This window comes from Lactuca serriola, chromosome 4 (genome assembly GCF_051521515.1).
Source record: "Lactuca serriola cultivar US96UC23 chromosome 4, Lser_US96UC23_V15, whole genome shotgun sequence".
NCBI classification, from domain to species: Eukaryota; Viridiplantae; Streptophyta; class Magnoliopsida; order Asterales; family Asteraceae; genus Lactuca; species Lactuca serriola.
Window position 1 is genome coordinate 328,104,251 of NC_136411.1, and position 22,678 is coordinate 328,126,928.

General features: G+C 33.0%; 2 protein-coding genes and 1 long non-coding RNA gene across 4 annotated transcripts; 1 reads left to right on the top strand and 2 right to left on the bottom strand.

Moving 5' to 3' along the window:
• Positions 1-299: 299 nt before the first annotated feature.
• Positions 300-3,532, top strand: LOC145097432 (uncharacterized). Its single transcript, XR_013704364.1, has 3 exons — positions 300-913; positions 1,582-2,617; positions 2,732-3,532. It is a non-coding gene; the product is annotated as an uncharacterized LOC145097432 (long non-coding RNA).
• An 11,930-nt stretch (positions 3,533-15,462) lies between these two features.
• On the bottom strand, positions 15,463-16,941 carry LOC145097434 (glutamyl-tRNA (Gln) amidotransferase subunit C). The gene is made up of 2 exons (XM_079034994.1): positions 16,639-16,941; positions 15,463-16,419 (listed from the first exon to the last, which is right to left on the bottom strand). The coding sequence occupies exons 1-2, from the start codon at positions 16,799-16,801 to the stop codon at positions 15,623-15,625; spliced, it is 960 nt and encodes a 319-aa protein (XP_078891120.1). The 5' UTR covers positions 16,802-16,941; the 3' UTR covers positions 15,463-15,622.
• A 2,034-nt stretch (positions 16,942-18,975) lies between these two features.
• Positions 18,976-22,329, bottom strand: LOC145097435 (AAR2 protein family). Of its 2 annotated transcripts, XM_079034996.1 has the most exons (14): positions 22,088-22,328; positions 21,452-21,688; positions 21,229-21,311; positions 21,045-21,102; positions 20,865-20,924; positions 20,621-20,750; positions 20,331-20,554; positions 20,164-20,256; positions 20,006-20,077; positions 19,890-19,922; positions 19,674-19,805; positions 19,536-19,592; positions 19,333-19,425; positions 18,976-19,273 (listed from the first exon to the last, which is right to left on the bottom strand). In XM_079034996.1, exons 2-14 carry the CDS (start codon positions 21,545-21,547, stop codon positions 19,241-19,243), a joined length of 1,164 nt encoding a protein of 387 aa, XP_078891122.1. In that variant the 5' UTR covers positions 21,548-21,688; positions 22,088-22,328; the 3' UTR covers positions 18,976-19,240. The 2 variants fall into 2 exon arrangements, with proteins under 2 accessions (XP_078891122.1, XP_078891121.1); XM_079034995.1 differs by having other exon boundaries at positions 18,976-19,425; positions 22,088-22,329.
• Positions 22,330-22,678: the final 349 nt, after the last annotated feature.

Below are 22,678 nucleotides of genomic sequence, written 5' to 3' on the forward strand. Positions count from 1 at the left end.
ATTATGTGGTATTAGTTGGGGTGAAACAGAACCGGTATCCGGTTGAAATAGACCGAATGGGATTGCAAATTAATATATATATATATATATATATATATATATATATCGGAGAAGTGAATATACCGATTTTATTCTATCGGGATGTTATTTTGTTAATTAGAATGATGTTCTATGATTCTGTCATAATGGTATTCTATTATAATATTACTAAAAAATCATTTTTTTAAACCCTAGTTGAATAATAATAACATTCTTATATCCATTCATAGACATCCGAACTTAAATACAAATTAATATATATTCTTACAAAATAACAACCTTATAAATTTTAATATAATCACATATATTCTAATAGAATGTCATAAAAATTCAGTGTTGATCGGCGCCTAGGCGCTTGACGGTCCTCTACCGTCGACGTTTATAGCTAATCGGATTATATAATCGGACGTGGTCAAAGTCGATCAAAGACGGGTCTAGGTGGTCAACGAAGTCAATGTAATTCAAAAAAATTACAAGGGCAAAATTGTCAAAATGTGACAAATGCTTCTAGGGTTAAATCCGTTTTCTCATTAGATGCAGTAAAAAAACGACATTCTCTCTGCCTCTCTGGACACAAACCACGAACGAGAACAAAAAAGTGAAATAGGAGCATCTTCTTCTTCCGTTCACTTCGACTTTAACTCTCACCGTCTCCATCTCACGTCGTCGACTTTAGCTCCAGCCTCGGGTTCATCATCTCCTTCAAGCCATGACGGCGCAGTCCCCTTCCAAGCTTCAGTTCACGACTTCATCTCCTCCCGTCATGAAGTTTCTCGGCCCACGATTCCAGTTCACGAAGTATCTTGGTTCCAAAATCAACTCTTCTTCCGACATCAGCTCCTCTCATCGACATTAATTGAATTTTCCAGCAAAGGTTAGTTTTTAGTTTTGTACCTCTCTGTGACAGCTTCTTCTGTTCACAGAAAGCAATTATCAAGTCTAAATTTATCAATTGACCATGGGTTAAGTCTCAATGGTATACATCATGCATGATTTATGTGAGTTTGATTTATGAAGATTAGGAAGCAAAAGGTGAAATCGATTTGAGATTAGGAAAACTGAACATCTGTTAACAATTCTTCTTATACATCCGTTAACTGTTCTTCTGTGACATTTGTTAAGAAATTGATCATTTGTGAAAGCTGATTAACATGAAATTTGTTAGGAAATTTGGTATCCGGTTAATTGAACATCTGTTGTAGCTGTTTAACATGAAATATGTCAAGTAGTTTTTCTTTTTTGAAATCTGTTAAATATAAATATGTTATGCATATGTTGAGTTGAAATCTGTTAAACAGAAATCTGTCAAGTATTTTTTCTGAAATCTGTTAAATACTTAAATATGAATATGTTGTGCATTTGTTGAAAACTTGAAATCTGTTAAACATGAATCTGTTAAGTATTTCTTTTTGCGCTTTAGCATTATGGTATTAACATGAATCTATAAGTTGTTTGGTTGATTGATAATCATTTTGTGAAGCATTTATAATATATTTTTTAAGGTGTTAATTTTTTTAATGTGTTAATGTGATGATTTAACAGTTAACAATCAATGACTTCGAATGCTTCGACTACACCGTCTGTGGGATCAACCACCACTGATACACATAAACGGAATTCGGATGATGTTGGTTGGGAATATGGTTTTATCCCGGATAAAAGCAACTTGGATAGATTGAAATGTAAATTATGTGGAAAAGTGTTTGGCGGAGGGATTACTAGAATGAAACAACATATTGCTCATGTGAAGGAGAATGTATCTTCATGTCCAAATTCTACAAAATATGATCAATTGAAATGTTGAAATTCTATTAATGAAGGGAAGTTAAAAAAGAAAGCTAAACATTCGCAAGATGAAGCCTTAAGATTTGAGGTAAGACAAGAATTTCATGATAGCGTGGATGGAGTTGAATCTTCTTTGGGGTTGAAGGCACCAAATGTTATAGGCCCCATGGATGGCTACGCAAACAAAATAAACCCCGAAGAAGATTTGAATGCGAGAAAGGGAAAAAATGTTGATTTTAACAATATTGTCCGGAAAGAAAAAATACTCACGGTCCATAAATACATTAGTAAGTGGGCATATGAAAGCGCAAATCCTTTTCATGCCTTTGAAAGGGATAGCTTCAAAATGATGTTGGAGGTTGTTGGCCAATTTGGAATCGGGCTTCCACTTCCTACTAGATATGCTTTGAGTGACACGCTTCTAAAGCATGAGGTTGAAATAACAAAAAACTTGTTGAAAAAAAACGAACAAGAATGGAAAGAGGATGGATTCTCGATTATGACGGATGCTTGGTCTGATCGAAAGAGAAGGAGCAGTATGAATTTACGTGTTAATTCAAAGATGGGTACTATTTTTTTTATCTTCAAAAAAATGATCCAACGAAGCACATACAAGCCAAAAAATATATGAATATGTGGAGTCTTGCATTCAACAAGTTGGTCATGAGCATGTTGTTCAAGTTGTGACCGATAATGCCACGAATAACATGGGGGCGGCAAAGTTGCTAAAAGAGAAGACCATCTATTTTTTGGACATCACGTGCGACACATACCATTAACCTTATGCTTGAAGGTACTTACATTATTTTGTTTATTTATTGTATTTATTACTTTATTACTTTATTTTGTTTTAATATGTTTAATTTTATACTATAATTTGTTATTTAATCGTGTTTATTTCTTTAAGGTATTGGTGCACTCCCAAGGTTTAAGAAAATTCTAGATCAAGCAAAGAAGCTAACCATCTTCATTTATGCTCACTACAAAACCTCGGCGATGATGAGAAGTTACACAAACAAAAGAGAAATTATCCGACCGGGAGTCACGAGATTTGTTTCTGTCTTTCTAACATTACAAAGTTTGGCCGAAAAAAAGGAGCAACTAAGACATGTTCTCTAGCACCGAATGGGAGGAATGTAAATTTTCTAGTACGCCTAAAGGGATTACCTCATATAAAACGGTGTCAAGTGTCCAATTTTGGTCTGGTGTGGCACAATGTTTAAAGGTGTTCTCCCCTTTGGTGAAAGTCCTTCGAATGGTTGATGCGGATTGGAAGCCCTCAATGGGTTTTGTTTACGGGGAGATTAAAGCTGCTAAAGAAGAAATTATCATATCATTGGGCGGTAACGAGAAAGCTTACAAGCCTATTATAGATATCATAAACAAAAAGATGAAAGGTCGTCTAGATTCAAGTTTACATTTAACGTCTTATCTTTTGAATCCGTATTATCATTATAAGGATCCACAGCTCCAATATGATCCCGATATAATGAATGCGGTTCTTGATTTTTTTGATACATTACTTTGTGACAATTTTGAGATGCAAAGGCAAGTTGTAACAATTGATTTGCCAAAGTACAAGAAAAAAGTTGATAGATTTGGTTACGATCTTGCAATTAAAAATTGTAGGGTGAATGATGTCGAGTTTGATCCCGGTAATTCATTTTACTTTTAGTTATCTATTTTAAATATACAATTATTGAACAAATGCACTTGATCTTGTTTTTCACAAATATTCTTACAAAAATGTGATGTATTATCGTAAGAATGTAATTTTTCACAAATATACTTGTTTTTGAACTCCACTCCAAGTCTTTCTCTTGTATGATCAATATTTGATTCATTCTTGAAGGAATTATGATAGAATAACATGCACTACTCGTTATTATTACCAGGTAAGGAAATATATTTGTTGTTAACAAACATTCTTAAAGACATTCTGACATAATGGATTTATATAAATAAATTCTGATAGAATACAGACAAACCCATTCACACCTCATACTCAACTTTCACATTCCAATACACTAATTTCTTCTAAAAACAACACCAATTGTGTTTTTTTATACATTGCAAGAGAGGAAAACTAAAAAAAAATAAACACTAAGGGTATCCTACTAAGAATTACAACTTTAATAATGCATAGATTCTTCAAAATCTTGATATATATTCTAGTAGAATACATAGAATATGACAGAATACATAGAATATATTCTGGCAGAATACATAGAATACATTCTAACAGAATACACAAAATACATTTTACTAGTTATAAATTTAATTGTCACTATAAAAAATTAAAAGCATGTTACTGGCAGCTTGCAATCGTATTTCTAGATGATGAAACAATAATTTGCAATTTAACAATCTTGAAATTTTTGTACAATAGAAAAAATAGTAAAATTTAGCTAACCATCCTTACCACAGGCACAACTGGTCAAATCATTCTCAAGCATGTTATTGTAAAATTACTAGAAACTATGTTTTAAATATGGAATTAGTCAATTACTAAGAATTTGGCTTGAAACATCTCTTATGCATTCTATCAAACACCTTATGTGCATTATCCAATTGTCCTAGTTTTACCTTGAAATAAAATGTCAAACACCTTCAACAAGTTGTATTAAACACCAAACACCTTCACAACACCAGAAATTGCATCGCAAGCAGGAGAAAGATTCACAAAATCATGGGAAAAGGATAAAAAACACAATTTTAGTAAAAAAAAAAGTAGGAAAAAACGTACAAGATACTACTACTGCTGTGATTGATGGCGACGAAGGGGAAGGAGTAGGTGGAGGAGATTGGTGATTCAACAAGAAGTAGGATGTTGACAAGTGAATGAGGCGTTAAAGATGGGACTAGAGGAAGGCATCAATCAGTGGTTTCTGTCGTTGATGGTAAGGTTGGCTCATCAATTGGAAAGTTGATGAGTGCAGAAGGAAACAACGAATTTTCAAATATGTCTATTTCAGAGGATTTGCCGATAATCAATTGAAGTATTTGATGTTTGGTGGTGTTGGTGGTGGAAGGTAGTCGTAATATGGTGGAGGGCAGCAAAGAGAAGAGAAAACATTGGGAAGCAAGAGAATCATTGCATACGTGATTGGTTGGTGGAGTAGGGTTTTTAAGATGTGGAACGACACGATTTAAGGAGAAATAGTCAAATATCTTAGAAATTTCCATATAAGCAAATGCATAGATTACTATTATACCATTTTATGATTTATTAATGATTTTATTTTTGCTTAATTTTGATTGGTTCTTAGATCTACAGAATAGTTGTTGGAAACATTTTATATCCTTAAGGGTATATAAACATAGGTATCCAAACTTATCATAGTACGTCGTTTTGTATCATATATACATTGTAATCGTCCAATGTTCTTATAAGCGACTTATAACTTGATTTACTTTCAAGATTTTTATAAATTTCACATTTATCTTTTTCTTACATAATTTTCATTTTCAACTATAATATATATAACCTAGTAGGTGTTCGGCAAAAATATGTGATGTAAGAGGAAGATAATAATGAAATTTCGAAAATCTTGACAGTAAATCAACTTAGGGGTTGAAGTTTAAAAACATTATAATGAATGTAAAAAAGAGAACGACATATTATGGTGGGTTTTTGGTACCTAAGCTTAAATACATTTAAATGTATATTCATTTTTCTCATATATATATATATATATATATATATATATATATATATATATATATAATTGTTTAATTTTTTAATATTTTGCCGCTTACATTTTATTTTATTTATTTATATTTTTATGATATTTTTTAAAATTTTATTCAAATATATTTTTTTAATGTTTTTTATATTTTTTAATTTACATTTTTGTCTACGTTTTTCGAATAATTTTTTCAAATATATTTTTTAATGTTTTATTGATTTTTTGTTTTTATATTATTTTAAAGCTTTTTATAAAGATTTTTTGTATAAAGAATATAAAAAAGCTTGTTAAACGTGAATATGATTAACACATATTACGGATAAAATTATTTATTTTAATATGGTTATTGTATAGGCAAATCAAAAGTCAAATCAAATGTCAATGGCTTTGAGTTCAATTTTTTTAGTTTTAGAAATTTTTTTATATTTTGTTTCAAATGGAAAATGCTAATCAGAATTCCTATAACTCAAACACATGTTTTCGAATTCATCTTTTTTATTTTTTTATTTTATTTGTTTTCGAGTTATATGGTTTGAATTAGCCATTTTATAGCTTGAAACCCATTTTCGAATTTCGGTTAACTTATCTATTAATAATATTAAAAAATAATTTTATACCTAACTTATGTTAACAATATTCACATTTAACAAACTTTTTTATATTTTTTTTTATAAAAAATGATAGTAAAAAATATAAAAAAAAAACAAAATGTTAAAAAACTATATTGAAACAAAACGTCAAAAAACTAAAAAATATTATTCAAAACAACATCAAAAAATATAAACAAACAAAATATAAAAAAAATTAAACAATATATTATAATAAAGGCTAGCACAACACAGTTAGCACAAACTTCGTAGCCGGCTCTACCTATAAAAAGAGCATAACCGGAAAAAATTGCAAGTTTTGTTGTGCAAACGAACCAAAATACTATCAGAGGGTAAAACCGACATTTTGGACCAAACATTAGACTTTTTATGGCTTTATCCCCATACACAAACTATCCAAAATGGTAGTACACTTTAGTTACTCGATATATTATCACAATCTAATATAAGTTAAATATAATGCTATATAAAAAGTATCATATATATTTTTAAATATGTTTGTAACACATTTTTGCAAGGGTTATATCAATAGATGTAAAATGTTTAGTTAAGAATAATAGGATTCTATGTGATTAAGTTAGAATAATCGAGTGGTGGTGTATTTTTATGCAATGCTTGGCGCATCAAATATAAGTATATGTTTAAATGTGTCTAGAACATATAAGGATATTACAAAGATTAAAACAGGAAATAGTAAAACAAATAACCCAACCAGAGACGTTCGTTAACACCAGTATAGTTTGAAGTGCATGTTCCCGTGTAGAAAGCTTCTCGGACAATCTGTTAGGGTTTCCCATTTTTTGTGGCGTCTTATTTGAACATCTTTCAGATGATGAGACCAAAATGTGGTTCCTGTCGTCATCTCGCTTAGCATCAGGCTGAAAAAGTGATTACTGTATTCATCCATCATGTCTCCCTTTGCATATATGTGTTTGGGATGGCAAATCTCAAAGAATGCATCAAAAAAGGGGATCGGTCCGACAGGCATTCATCCTCAATAGTTTGAAACTCGAATTTTTGTACGTTCGTAACAGGAGGAAAGATGAGCCTTGTTCTTAGATCCTTGATGTCAATGTCGAATGTCAGCTTAGAATTGTTCCCAGTTGTTATATGAAGATCACACTTTTGTAATAAAGCGAGTGCTTCCCTCATCTTGAGAAAAAAAATCAACATCAACAGGAAGGTCGAGATCGAGTGAAAGGTCGATATGCAAGAGAGATGAGTCCGGAAACAAGAGACTAGGCAGCGTGTCGCAATCGAAGCCGAAAAAAAGTAATTTTGGAGCATGCACTTGTACATAGATAAGGCTTTTTGGGCACGACTACAAGGACAATCTCTTGATCGAAGCACATGTGAAATGGAAGCTTCCCAACATCTAACACGTAAGATCAAGCTTCAAACACTTGAGAAAGGGAAATCCTGATTTGATCATCTCTAGACCCGCGTTGTCCGCGAGTGGCGAGGCTAGGTATAATGAAGGTGGGTCCTAGGACCTACCTAATTTTTTTAATTTATCTAAAATTTCTATAGAAATTCTTTAGGGACCTACCTTAAAAAAAATTTAGGACCACCATTATCTATAAAAATCTTTGAATTTATATAGAAAATTTTGAATAGAAAAATTAGTGAACCACGTGATTTTCTATTCTAAACTCGTTACAATGTCCAATATCACACCACCTAACATTAAGTGTGTTACACTGCTTCCTAATGATATCGAATGAGCATTTGAGTTGAATGGAAGAGGGTGCGGGTCCCACAATCATGCTGAATGAAATAGTTGGTAGATAAACACACCAAGATTTGGGACATCACGAATTTCTAAGGAAGTAGATTGCCAACCATCTAAACCTATACTCAATGCGTAAAGAAAAGGAAGGTTAATAACCTTGATCGTCTGGAACCCCTCGAAAGAATTAGAGTATATATTTGGAAGTTCTATCTTCACAAGCAAGCTACAAGACGACAATATGAGATTGACTGTCTCTTCACTTATGCATACCCCATCCGGGTGTAGTTCTCGTAGGGATACACAGTTAATCACGGGTTGATGGCTAGTCGTCATGCAAACGGAATGGGTCCCTCGCGAAGCTAACACTATTAGCGTAGTTAGGTTCTCACCCAAGACTCCTGGTTCTCAATGTCGATAAGAAGCTCAAACCTTTGGATTGGTATATTCTCATGGAGATACCTTATCAAAGTGTTTTCCACGTCCACTAACTTCATGCTCTTTGTCTTTCCTTTTCGTTCGTTGAGAACATACAACCTGAGGGTAGGGATGGTTGACCAAGCGTGTAGCCATGACTTGGATAACACGCACGTGCAGGCTGCTTCTTCTACGGGCAATCGTGATTGTATGTGATGCATAAACTCCACAGCATCTTCTACTTCTCGTCTCATCACCCCTACAAACACATAATTAAAAACACATCAACTTTCCACATCTTATCTTATCTTTTATATATATATATATATATATATATATATATATATATATATATATATATATATATATATATATATATATAGGAGTAGGATCAAATGAGAACACCAAAAATGTTGAGAACGTGAGAACAAAGTATATTCATTTGCGATTCCATGTATTCATTTGTGGACAAAATGATAAATTCTTACACCTTTAATTTCAATTGAAGAGAAAGAGCATATTCATGTTGATTGTGCGTAAAAATTTGTCATTTCTCCACAAATGAATACATGGAATCACAAATGAATCAAAAGAATATACTTGTTCTCGCGTTCTCAACCTTTTAGGTGTTCTCATTTGATCATTTCCCTATATATATATATATATATATATATATATATATATATATATATATATATATATATATATATATATATAACAACAATGGTACACCAACCATTCCTAAAAAGTAGCATATACAAATCAAACCAAAACTTATTTTGATTGCTTGCTAACACCAGAGTTGCATATCCATCCATATATAGTCTCTACAGATTTAGGGGTTTCTGTCTTCCGGTTTACAATATATGCAACAATAGTCTAACATACACAAATTTTGAACCAAGTTTAAAACTTTTTCAACCATAAAACCAAATAGTGTTTTACAAAGTGTTTTCAAAATATTATTCATCAGAGTGTCCCAGCAACAAAACCATAAGGATGAGGAGCGATACGGTCACGCCTTTTCCTTTCCACGATCTCCTGATGTACTTGAAACATTAAACTGAAACTGTAAGACCGAGGGCTTAGTGAGCTACCCCCAAAATACCAATACCACACCAATAATACCATATCAATAACAGATAATCAGCAACATGCATACTGGGCCTTCGGCCTGACTGGACCGCCCTGTAGGGCCTACAGTCTATCTGGATCTATCTCAAGCCTTCGGTATGACTGGACCGCCGTGCAGGCCTATAGTCTATCCGGTCCGCTCGTAGGGTATGTTGGCCTTCAGCACAAAGCAGGACCGCTTCAACCCAAACATCAAGCAAATAACCATATGTACATAACTAACATATACTGGCATATATAGATATCACATATAACTATCTCATAGATCATCGATCATAGCAATCTCTCCTAACCAGAGCACCGACCTAACTAGGTCACTAACATACCAATCCTAACGGATCATAAGAGCATAACAACATATTGTTTGTACTGATACCGATCTAACAGTCATAACCACATGTAGCGTACTATAACCAAGATAAAAACTAAAAGTGTAACATCCAAAAATTCAAGACCAAAAAATTTCATTTTAAATAAGTTAATATAAAACCATATGTAATAAAACCGTCAATAATAATGTCTCATGTCAAAAACAAAAAAATACGGTGGGTTTTAATGGAATTTCGCCGAAATAATAATGTGTTCATTTGATTATGGTATAAAAGAAATGTATTTACATATAAGAGGCAACATCTAAAAAAATAAATAAAAGTAATAGTTGCTTATATATTGATAGGTAGTTGGAGTAACCTTAAAAACATGATTTTCATGTGGTAAATACTAAATTGTTATAAAATATGAAGCTAAATTAAAGAAAAATGTAGGAAATGAGATTGTAAAGAACTTTATTTTATCACATGTGGTAAAACAACCAACCTTGACAATACATATTACTCACGGCTTATAATTAAAAAAGAAGATGAAAGGTGAGGTATGTTATGAATGCTCGTTATGCTAGTGTGTAACTACACTCATAAAACTCATAATAACGTATGTTATAATGCTTATTAGTTATGAGGAGTGATGGATGAATATGGGAAATCCATTAGTCATTGACTAAATAATAATTCATAACACTCCCCCTTGAATGACGATTATATCATACCTCCTTAAAACCTTAATGTAACACCCGACTTTATTATTCGGGGTTAGGGCCTGATCATCAATTATCATAAGGCTTGGGAGCTTGGGGAAAGAAAGGATTTGGCCCTTTTTGGTTGAGGCTATTGAAGTCTAAGTGATCCGAGTGTTCGATGGTGTTTCGAAGCCCAAGGGCATAATTATAATTCGTTATCTCGTTCCTTTATGAATTATAGGTTTGGTTCGGGGAAACTTCAAGGCTATGATGAGTTACTAGAAGTGTATGGCTTCTCATCACCTTTATGTGGATATAAAGTTCGTCGGAAACGGACTTAGATCGAGGAAGTTATGGCCTTCAGAGTATTTAGGGTTTTGGAGGGAACCCTAGTACGCGAGGCGTACCAAGGGAGTATGCGGGGTGTACGACTGCGTAGGTCAGTACACGGGGCGTATGATTGTGTAGGTCGGTACGCTTGGCATAAAGATGTATACGATGAGCGTAATGTGAAGGGTGGTGTGGGGGTGCGAGGCCCCGTACACTAGGAGTATGAGGGTCAATTATAAAACCCTACTATTTTGTGCTATGTCGTATATAAGCTTTATGATATCCCCTTTTGGTCATTTCTAAGTCAGCCTCCATGCTCTAAAAACCCTAACTCGACCCCTAGCCTATATTTGGTGATCTTGAAGCTCTTGTGAGATTTTTGGAGGGTTTGTGGATCTAGAAGAAGAAGGAGGAACTTGAAGACTTATTGTTTGAAGGAAAGCTTTGAGATCCAACATTTGCATTCCCTTTTGGTAGCTTGGGAGGTATAAAGTTCAAACCTCGCCTTTTCATTTCATGGATCTTCTTCTTGTTGCATTTTTGGTCATTTTGACCGCTTTTGGTTGATGATTGGGAGTTTAAGTCGTTTGTGAAGCTTGTAATTGTAGATTTGGTTATATCATGGGTTCCTTAGGCATAAAGGTGAAAACTTTATGGTGGTTTTGGTTCCATGCATGTATTAAGTCAAGTATTAAGCTCTTTTGAGCTCTAGACTCCCATTTAGCCATGTATGCACATAAAGTTGGCAAGTTTAAGTGATAAGCCACCTTGGGGAAGTCAGATCTGAGTTTGGATTCAAGTCTTAATGGTTTAATTGCTTCACTGGAAAGTTGGCTTTGGGTTGGTGAGTACGTTGGGCGTACAAGTATGTATGTTGCCCGTACAAGCCTCCCATGCTGTACGCGGAGCGTATATGCTGAGTATGCCCCGTGTACTCAGCGGACTTGGCCTTTTGCGTGTTGGGCTTCGGTTTGGGCTTAGCTGTTGGGCCATGTTGGGCCATATGGATTGTCATTGTTGGGTTGTTGTGACTTGTTGGGCCTTCTTGGGAAAAGGCCCATGAAAGGAATTAGGCCCAATTTGGAAAATTAGGCCATATTTGGGCCTTAGATGTTTATTTTGGAATTTTAGGCCTTTGATCATCTAGTTTGGGCCTTGGCTTTGGGCCATGCTTGAGAAGGGTAAAAAGGTTTTTTACCCTAATATGGACTCATATTGTGAGTCCGGGGCTAGATGTTCATGGGTTTTCATTTGTGGTATTTGATAGCGTGTGGATGTTAGCGGATCTGCAGTTAGAGATTATTCGTGGGATCAGCTGTTAATGGGGTGTTGTTTTGATATTGACGGTTCAGAGATCTATCAGCCAACAGCCAAGAAACATCTATATGATTCAGTAGTGCGAGGTGATTTTTCCTCTCTCTGCTTTTAGGTTGAAGGCACCAAGGTCGACCCACTGGTTGGATAACCTGATATTGTTGATATGTTGATTATGGAATAGATATGCATGCTAGTCTTGATATACTAGTCTGGAGATCAGTAGGACTACCTGTGATTCTATATGCATGATTACATGTATATGTTGTTAGCTGTCGGTATATCGTGTTGGGTTGAGGTTGTACTACTTCGTGCTATAACCAACAAACCCTGAAGCATTCCAGATATGAGTTATGGGCCAGGTAGGGCACGCCAGACTCATACTGAGGGCTCATGAGCATTCCAGATATGAGTTGAGGACATGTTTGGTATGCTAGACTCGTACTAAGGGCTTGAGGGTATTGGATCAATCCAGATATGAGCTGAGGGCTGGGTAGGGCATGCCAGACTCATACTGAGGGCTTAGTAGCATTCCAGATACGAGCTGAGGACCCAGTTGGTATACCAGACTCGTACTGAGGGCTGAACATTAATATTCCAATCCGATGACTGATTAGGTTGGAGCAAGCCAGACATAAGCTGTGGTCCCCGGGGTAAGTCAGACTTATGTTGTGGGCTCAAGAGCAGGCCATATATAAGCTACGGGTCATTAGGCAAGCCAGACTCATACTGTGGGCTCAGGGGTAATCCAGTCTCTTAGATACGAGCTGAGGACCCAGTTGGTATACCAGACTCGTATTGAGGGCTGAACATTAATATTCCAGTCTGATGACTGATTAGGTTGGAGCAAGCCAGACATAAGCTCTGGTCCCCAGCGGTAAGTCGAACTTATGTTGTGGGCTCAAAAGCAGGCCATATATAATTTATGGGTCGTTAGGCAAGCCAGACTCATACTGTGGGCTCAGGGGTAATCCAGTCTCTTAGATGTGGACCCAATTACATGCTGTTATTTGTATATGTTATATGTTGAGTGTTGGTACTTTGGGGGAACTCACTAAGTTTTATGCTTACAATTTTGTTTATGGTTTCAGGTTCTTCAGATGATTTGTGGCAAAGTGAAGGCGTGACCGTACACATCATTGGTTTTACAACAGATTGGATCTTGAGAGACTCTGATTTTAAATCATGTTTTGGAGACAATGCTTTTGTAAACGCTTTTGTTAATAATGGGTTGTTTTGAAAAGTTTTAAATTGATGAAATTTTTGGGATGTTACACTTAATCGGTAAAACCCCATGGGAGAAACCCTTATTAAAGAAAGATATACATGAATAATAATAGACATTTGAAATAATTGCTTCATTAAATACCTTGCTAATAAAACATAGTGGGGAAAACTTAGCTAGGAAAAGAGTACAATGTGTTTTTAACTCCCCTTAATCAACACATCACTTAATTTCCTTGAAGCGCCACATACCAATGTTTCGTACTATCTTTTCAAAATTGGATGTAGGGAGTGTTTTAGTGAACAAATGGGTCAAGTTGTTACTTGACTGAATTTTCTGGATGTTGATGCCTCACTTTTTATGAATGTACTTAAACAATTGAACCATATATGACCAGATTATTTCAATCCATACAAAGATTTATTTAATTTTACCGAGTATACTTCTCGAGAATTAGAAGTTTGTGCTTCCGGCACCTTAAATCCTTATGAGATTTTTATATAAATATCATTCTCGAGTGAACCATATAAATAGGCGGTAACTACACTCATTAGATGCATCTCTATTTTTGCATGTGTAAACTTATTAGATAACAGAATGTAATTGCATCAACCACACGAGAGTACGTTCTCCATAATTAATTTTGGGCCTTTGGGTAAAACCGTGTACAACTAGTCTTGCTTTATACTTCACAAATTCATTTTTTTCGTTTCTTTTTTCACATAAATACTCATTTGTGTCCCATTGATATTTCCTCATTTGGTGTATGGACTTTAGATCCAAAAACTTTTCGTTGAGTAACAGAATTAAGCTCTTTAATTATGGTGTCTTTCCATTTTGTCCAATCTTTTCTATTCCTATATTCCATTATAGATTTACGTTCAGGAACCTCAATTTCTTCCATAATCTCACGTGTAATATGATATGAAAAATTATTGCATTTACTCTTTAGTTTTATAATTGTTGGTAAAGATAAATTTTTATATGCATCATGTTTTTCTTTAATTGCATTTAGTAAAAAAGCATATGAAAATAATTATAAAAAATGATATCAACATCTATTATATTAGAGGTTTAGGTTTAATGTATTAATTTAGCTTATTGTTATGTCCAAGTTTACATAAGTTGGAACAAATAGTCAAATAGATGAGTATATTTTCATTTTGAACTTATTATTGTATCTATTTGGTGGTGTCTTTTGATTCCGGTTTGATAAGTTTCATTTTATGATCACAATCTTATAAAATTAAAAACAGTCATACACAATATCTCAATCTTAACAATACAATATGGGTTTTCCAAAAAAAAAAACACTTTCCAAACTATACATAAAAAATTAAACAATTTATTATGAATTCACCAAGATAATCATGGAGTTGGAAAATTGTAATTTTTGAATTCTAGTTTCTAAAGAAAAAAAGGTAGTACTTAAAATGCTTTTTTTTCTAAATTTTCAAACTTCATTATCATTTTCGAACATGCTTTTCTGTAACAAGTTGTTTGCAATTTTGAACCGGACAAAAGTTTTCGAACAAAAATATTCTTTTGGCCTATGTAGTGGTATCGTTTTAATGATTTCAAACGCGCAACTTGTTCGAACTTACAAATTTTCAAAATGCCATGGAAAGCAATATATTGTCATAGAACGTCATATGCCTATTTTCCAAACTGGTCATATAATTTTGGCCATATGACTATTTTTCAAACCGGACATAATATTGCCACAAGGTAAAGAAGCATACCACAGGGGAGTTGCAGCCAATGATGCACAACATATAGTCCGAAATAACTACCTCGTGAGCGGGTGAATCCCATTCTTAATGACAGAGTTCTCCTAAATAGTCTCCTAAGTAAATTACACGAATGGTCCCTATGGTTTAAGGTAATTTGCAAGTTTGGTCCCTAACTTATTTTTTTAACTCGAAAGGTCCTTATTGTTTGTTTTTGTTACACGTTTGGTCCCTATCTTACCTAAAAAGACTATTTTGCCTTTAATTTTTTAATTTATTTAAATAAACACACCCCCAAACTCATCCCCTTCACCTTACCTTATCCACCTCATTATTTTTCCCTATTTAAATAATAGTCTTTTTATGTTAGACAGGGACCAAACGCGTAACAAAAACAAACAGTATGAACCTTGTGAGTTAAAAAAAAATAAGTTAGGAGGAAACTCATGTAATGATGTGTCAGGAATTAATATTTCATGTGAATTGCAATCGTCCAAGAAGTAGTTAATCATTCTTAAATCTTTGAAGAAATTATTATTAAACCAACACATTCTGATTACGAAACCTTTGTAACATGTATACTTCCATTTTGAGTTGTAAAAGAGTGTCAACGCTTCTGTGCTTTCCTTCTTCTAGACTGTGCCTTCTGCCATTTCTTTCTTGGAACCACTTTACTCTTCGGTTTCAGCTTCAACTCGGGCGAAAATTTATAATTCGGATCCCTCATTCTCTTCTGTATATCTTTAAAAAACTCCATATTCAATTTCTTAGGTCCACCTTTTCTCAACTCTTCATATTCAGGTCCAGAAACAATATTCTCAAAAGCACCAATCAAAATATCCAAATCACTCATCACTTCCCACACATTAACATAACGCCCATCGGCTCCTTTCTTCAGTTTCTTCAAAGCATTTTCAACCGCAAGTTTTCTCGCTTGCTTTCCTGGAGATAATTCTTCCTGTTCTTGTTTTTCGGATTTTAAAAGCTCGGAAATTGTCCGATACTTTGGTTTTTCATCAAATTCGAATAGTTTGTCTAAATACGCATCGCTGGATTCGTTAGGGTAAGGGTCTGTCGGGATGTCGTCATCGTCGTCGTCTTCACTACCTGTCCAGAGGGTTTTCTCTTCGTCGCTTCCAGACCATACGCTTCTTAATTCGTCACTGTCGTCGCCATCGATGAGATTTGAATGATCTGTTGCTTGTTGTTTGACTTTTTTGATTTCTTCATTGAGATGGGCTTTTTGGGTTTCTGTGTCACTTTCGTCTTCTTCGCTTCCTGTCCAGAGACAATCGTCTTCGTCGATTTCCTTTCCCCATGCTTCTCGAAATTTCTTGTCGCCGGGCTTCCCATTGCTAAAGAGATTGTAATGAGGTTGTTTCCCTCTAGCATATGATCGAGATGCTGTAAAAGATATGTTGAATTTTAATAGAGAAATGATTTGAGTCCTCAAACCAGTCACTCAGTCAGGCATTTTCACAAACAGTTGGGGTGCATAAGAGAACACTACCAGGTAACGTAACATATAACGAAAAGAATTTAATGGGATTTATGAACATATGGTATTCAAAGTCATAGACGAAAAAGAAACGAAATTTTAAGATGAGGATGAAGGATGCTGACCTTGTGCAAACGGGAAAGGTGAATCGTTTACTCGGGTTCTTGAGTCGATGAAGAAAAGGGAGGTCGATTGTTTATTGGGTAATCTGAGATATGATTTTGGAGTATGAAAATAAGTTTTGGTGGTTTTGAAGAGAGAGGGTAGTTGAGAGAAGCGTCGCGCCATTTCTGTTCTTGCAAACAATGGTGAAAACCAAACCCACTCGGTGTATTCAAATGTCAAATGCAATTAAAGTCTAAATTTCTAAAGGGTGTTTGCTACTGTTATCTGAAAAAAGACAAATGTAGCCAAATTCAATAAATTCTTGGAGCCAAAAAAAATTAAGAGACAACTATATAATATAACCACAAATATCGCATATAGGCCTAATGGGCATTTTTATGAAAATATATAAAATAATAATAATAACATCGAATATGGGTAGTTACGGGCTTAATGGGCTACCATTTCATAAATATGGGTTGCAATTCATTAAAAAGAAAACTTTCAAATCCTGTTATTTTTTGCTACACGAAATCACAGAAAAACATGAGATTTCTTTACGAGTACTCCTATAATTTTTTTTTCAAACCTTAAATACTTTTGGCTTATGGATTTGCTACATGAGACGAAAAAGGAACCCATATCCTTAATCTTTGAAATCTCAGTCCAATAATTAAGACTCATTTGTGATTTGATTTTAGAGATCTAGTTATTTCTTAATTTTGTTGGAAAGTAATTAAGAAACGGGGAATGTTGTTAGATCTGTCTCATTTTTTTTTTACATGTACTCATAGAAACAGACAAAGCAAACTACATTGCTTGATTTTGTTTTTTTTTAAGGGGAAAATCTGTACTTTATAACAACATTGACCATATTCCAATTTCGGTTGATTTTTTTTTCTTAAATCTGTTTTTTGGATTCAAATGATCAAACATGCATTGATGGTAAATCCGTTCACGGGGCAATATGGTCATTTTAAGTGTGTGTTGTGCTTTAATTTTAAGTTATACGTGGCAATAATATTAATTTTTAGCCCATTAGGTGTACTTTCATTTTAAGTCATAAGGAGTTATTGAATTAGCATGTTACTTTCAGAATTTGCACGAGGGTAAATTGGTAAATTGAAAAAAAAGAACTCATTTGTCTTTTATTACTAACTAGTTGTGAGACCCGTATATTATACGGGTTGATTAAAACAAAATGTTAAGTACGAACGATTAAATAGAAATTTTATTTGAATTTGAAATTGAAATAAATGAAAATTATAAGAAAAAAAAACATGCAAAAAATAAATTAATTAAAATTATGTGTTTAGTGTGTACTAAACGGGTTAATTATAACAAAATGATAAACACAAAGGTTTGAACTGTAAATTTATTTGAAATTGAATTTGAAATTTAAAATTTAAAATTTAAAATTTGAAATTAATAGTCATTATGGTAGGTTTAATTTATGGAAACTAAATTAATGATATATTGAAAATGAAAATTAAAGTAATGACAAGTTGAAAATAAATATATCTCAAATTATGACAAAATGACATGTGGCTAATTTTATGAGAGAATGACATATGTCAAAGTCATTTTCATTTATTAGGGTAGAAGATGACATATTTTAATAATATCTTCAACCCATTTATTCAATGTACAAGGGGAAATTTGTGATTCAGCCCATTTATTTAAAATATATCATTAGTTTTCATTATTATTTTAAGAACTCATTAGTTTTTATTATTTTTGCACAAATTTCCAAATTTTCGATTCGACCCATTTATTTAAAATATATCATTAGTTTTTATTATTATTATATATTGAATTACTTACTTATTCGTCAGTTCATTTGTAATTATTTCTAAATTTTAGTTTAAAAGTTGTTTAATATTTATACATGTATATTTAACTTTTGTTTTAATAAATCCGTATAATACACAGGTCTCTCATAATGTAAAATATATAGAATATCAAAATAAGGGTAAAACTGGTATAAAAATAAGGCTACAATCCATAAATCGTATGGTTAAAAAAGTGGTTTCCAACAACAAACAAGTATTTTCAAATAAATTATAAATACTTCGAAATAAATAAATAAAACAGCCTGTAGCATTGGTAAGAGTATAATTTAATATTTGGTGGGAGGAATAGATTATTCCCAATTGTATGTAAATAAGTTTACGATCTTTAATAAATAAATAACATACATCTTTCTACTTAAACTTAAAATTTCGATTTTGTTTTTCACAAACATAACCAAGTTTTTTATAGTATAAAGCCTAATTAGAATTCTATAACTAACTAGGCTTGCTTTAGTTATGTAACACTAACCCTCTTTATACAACAAATAAACTAACAAGATCATATAATAAAAAAGTTGTTACATTTCTATAAAGTATAAACTAGCCTTTTTTTAACATTTTATCTACTCCATGAAATTAGCCACATTCCACAAAATTCACAACCCACAATCAAACATTTCCCTATGACATTAACTTTTATACACAAAATTCATCTGAAATCCCTACTATAAATAGACATTGCACAAAAATTTCTTGTTATAACCCAAAAAAGAAAAATCTTGATGTTGTTTCCTAATGCCTAATAAGTCGCCAAAAATCCATCATATCTTCACTCCTCCAACATCACCACCACCGGAGCAAACTGCAAAAACAAATTTGTTACACAGTATACAGTACACAGTAAACAGTACACAGACTAACCTCGTCATCTTCTTCATAAAAGATGCCATCTCTCGTGTCATGCTCAAATACCCATCCAAGAGATGACTCTAGTAACTCTTTAAGTTTTCTTGTCTACATAAATACATTACACAATTTTATAATTACAACAAAAGTTAAAACTTGAAATTAATATAGAAGAAAATTTATAAAGCTTTAGTAAAATGAGTGAGAATTATACTCACCCAAGACAAAAGGTCTCCATCAACAAAGGGAGCTTCAAGCACAAGCAAAAAGAACTCCTGTAAAAATTTAATTATTAACAAACTAATTAAACACTAAAAAAAAAAAAAAAAAAAAAAAAAAAAAAAAGATTGGATTACCTTACACAGATGTTGAAGAAAACTATCAGAAGATAAAAAGGAATCATCTAACAATGTGATAGACCCTTTTGTAGCAACATTATTTTCTTTTTGAAATGCATACTTGAGTTGATAATAGAGAACCTTGATAAACTATAAAAAAAAAAAAAAAACAAATCACAAACTTTATTGTCAACATTAACAAATTATAAATAAAAATCATATACAATTAATTACCTTAGTAAATAAATTACTCCGTGTATGAAGAGGCTGAAAAAAATATTAAAGAAAAGTTAAAAACATTTTGTATGGATAAAGTGTTAATGTTTAATAAAATATTTGAGAAAACTTACAGCTTCAGTGCAACCAAATAAAAGGTTAACAAAATTTTTCCATTGAAGAAATGCTTCAAGTGATTGTCCCATCTGCCAAATAAACATATTTGATTTCAGATATTTTTTTAAAATCATTTTCCTTTTTTTTTTAAAGAATTGCACTAAAAAAATCTTACCAAAAATGCAACAAAAGCAAATTGCATCTCTCCAAGAAGCAAATCTTCCATTCCTCCATATTCTTTAATCAAAATGCTTTCCAAAAGACTTGTCTACATGGTATAAGAAAAACGTCTCGTTTATGTTTTTCCAAGGGGTAAAATGGTAATTTTGCAACGCGTAGTACCTTGTCAAGATTCAAGGAAGTAAGATCTTGCCCGAGGATTCCCTTTTGTTTAATTAAACGTGGGATTTTCGTGTAATAACAACCTCTTTTTACAACTTTGTCATCAGATTTTTGAATTTTAGTGTTCTTTAATTGCTCAGATAAAGCTTCCTCCATTGAAGTTTTTGGATTGTTTACAAAAATGTCGGGTTCATGAATTATTGTGATCTCTGCTCCAATGGGTTCTGCATGTTGAATGAAGATTAAAAGAAGATAATTTTTTTCAACAAATCATATAAAATTGTAATTACCAATTCTTTCAATGGTAGTTTTTGTAACGTAGTTTGATAACATTTTCCATTCTCCAAATTGATTTAGTGTATAAGGCCCGAGGTATTTGTCAAACTCCATATTTTTTACACCTTGAGAGTATCTTTCTTCCTTCAATAAAGAAAAAAATTGATATTCAAAGACTAAATCACTAAATAGGTTATAAATTTATAATATTGTGATTATTTAGAGTCAAAGTAATAAGAAAAGGTTCATAATTTATACCTCTTCTTCTGATATTTTAACTAATCGTTCCTCTTGTGGATCCCACTTACGAACAATTACCTGTCATATGAAGTAAAAAAAGAGAATTTTGATTAGATTAATCAAATTCCTGTTGGAAAAAAGGGTACAAATGGTGTTTATAATTGATCAAAATGAAAGAATTAGTGAGAAAATTCTGACCTGAGATGGATTCAAATCGATAAAGAAACCTATCATTGGTGAAAATTCACTTCCACCTCTGCAAGAAAAACAATTCATAATTCAAGAACAATCATATGAAATTATATATCTAAAGACTCTAAAGCGTTACAAAATGATATGAATATAAAAAAATGGGGAATTTGGATGATGAAAAGTAGCTAACCTATTTGAAGAACTGTAGTATATAAAGTGAGGACCTGGAGGAATCATCTTGATACCTTTGAAATTAGGTCCAACAGAAAACATCTGTATTATATAATCATATACAGTTAACACCAGATATTAAATACAAAATCACAAGATACTAAATAAAATACCCCAAATTCTTGATTATGGAAAGAAATGGAGAAAAAATAGAAGAGTTGTAACTAAGGGTAGTGTAGTACCTGAGTATCAATGCCAAGAAGAGTGTATTGAGGAACATCGAGGAAAAGAAGAGAGGCGCCTTTCTTCACCAACTCTAAAGCTGTATCTGCATCCATTATTAATTCTAGGGTTTTTGACAGATTCTGTTTTCTGATTTGCTGAGGGTTTTTGATGAATTTGCTTTTAATCGATGTAGAGTGTTCGGTGATGTATGTTTTTCTGAAGTCAGATGCCTGTTGTAGTCTTCAACAAGAAATCTGTTTGTTTTTTAAATTTCAGCAAAAAAAAATCAACATATAATGACTATTTTCAGCAATATGGAGTATTTTTAGCAACATTATGGAATTTCCAGCACTATTTTCATATTTTCATCAAGAAAAAGCTTGATTTTCAGCAATGTTATGGAATTTCCAGCAAAATACATCAAGAATATTGATTTTCAGCAACATTTAACAAGAATTTTAAGCAAGAAAATCTATTTTCAACAATATTTTCGGATTTCCAACATCCTACAACAAATTTAAGCAACAAGAAGCAATTTCAGCAAAATTAAACAACAAATTTCAGTACATTAGAGAGTTTTTCCAGCAAGATTAAGCAATAATTTCATGTTAGAATTGAAAAAAATAAAATAATTCGAAACGGGCGGTGCAAACCTGTTCGTTTTCAGTGGAAATCGGAGAAGCTATTCTTCGCCTGCGACCGGAGAGGAGGTCCTGCGATCGAAGAAGAGGGCGGCGATTCTGATCGGAGATGAGGAACGATCGAACGGTGCTGGAGCGAAGCAGGGAGGCTTCGAGGGTGGGAAGTCGGAAGAATTGGAGGCGCCGATAAAACAAAAGGCTTATTTTGAAGTGACTAGCCCATGTCTGCGAGGATGTATGTCTTCTTCTACTACTGTACTACAAGCTTCCCGAATCACGAGTCCGATTTTAATTTTGACCTTTTATTTCTTAACAAAAAATATTAAATAAAATTTAATTTTTATAACACATTTAAATTATAAGTTATCTTAAAAGACAAATTGCAGAAATGGTTTGACAAAATTATGTGATTTGGTCCAAAAAAAATTGATAGTTCACCAATTGTTTTAAGAACCACCACGAACATCCCTAAACAAACCACATTCACCATCCCTAGACAAACCACCTTCACCAACGCCGTCTAAACATCAGATTGTAACTTGTGTTATAGATCTAGACAGTCACAGTCGCCTCCCTTCTTGTCGGAGATAGAAGTTTTAGAAG

Excerpts from the sequence above, each read along its gene's own strand:
- LOC145097434 (XM_079034994.1), bottom strand. The coding sequence starts at position 16,801 with ATGGCGCGACGCTTCTCTCAACTACCCTCTCTCTTCAAAACCACCAAA. Across the intron at positions 16,420-16,638 it reads ACCTTTCCCGTTTGCACAAG|CATCTCGATCATATGCTAGA; the intron begins GTCAGCATCCTT and ends TATCTTTTACAG.
- LOC145097435 (XM_079034995.1), bottom strand. The coding sequence starts at position 21,547 with ATGGATGCAGATACAGCTTTAGAGTTGGTGAAGAAAGGCGCCTCTCTT. Across the intron at positions 20,925-21,044 it reads TCGATTTGAATCCATCTCAG|GTAATTGTTCGTAAGTGGGA; the intron begins GTCAGAATTTTC and ends TTCATATGACAG. Across the intron at positions 19,806-19,889 it reads GGAGTAATTTATTTACTAAG|TTTATCAAGGTTCTCTATTA; the intron begins GTAATTAATTGT and ends TTTTTTTTATAG.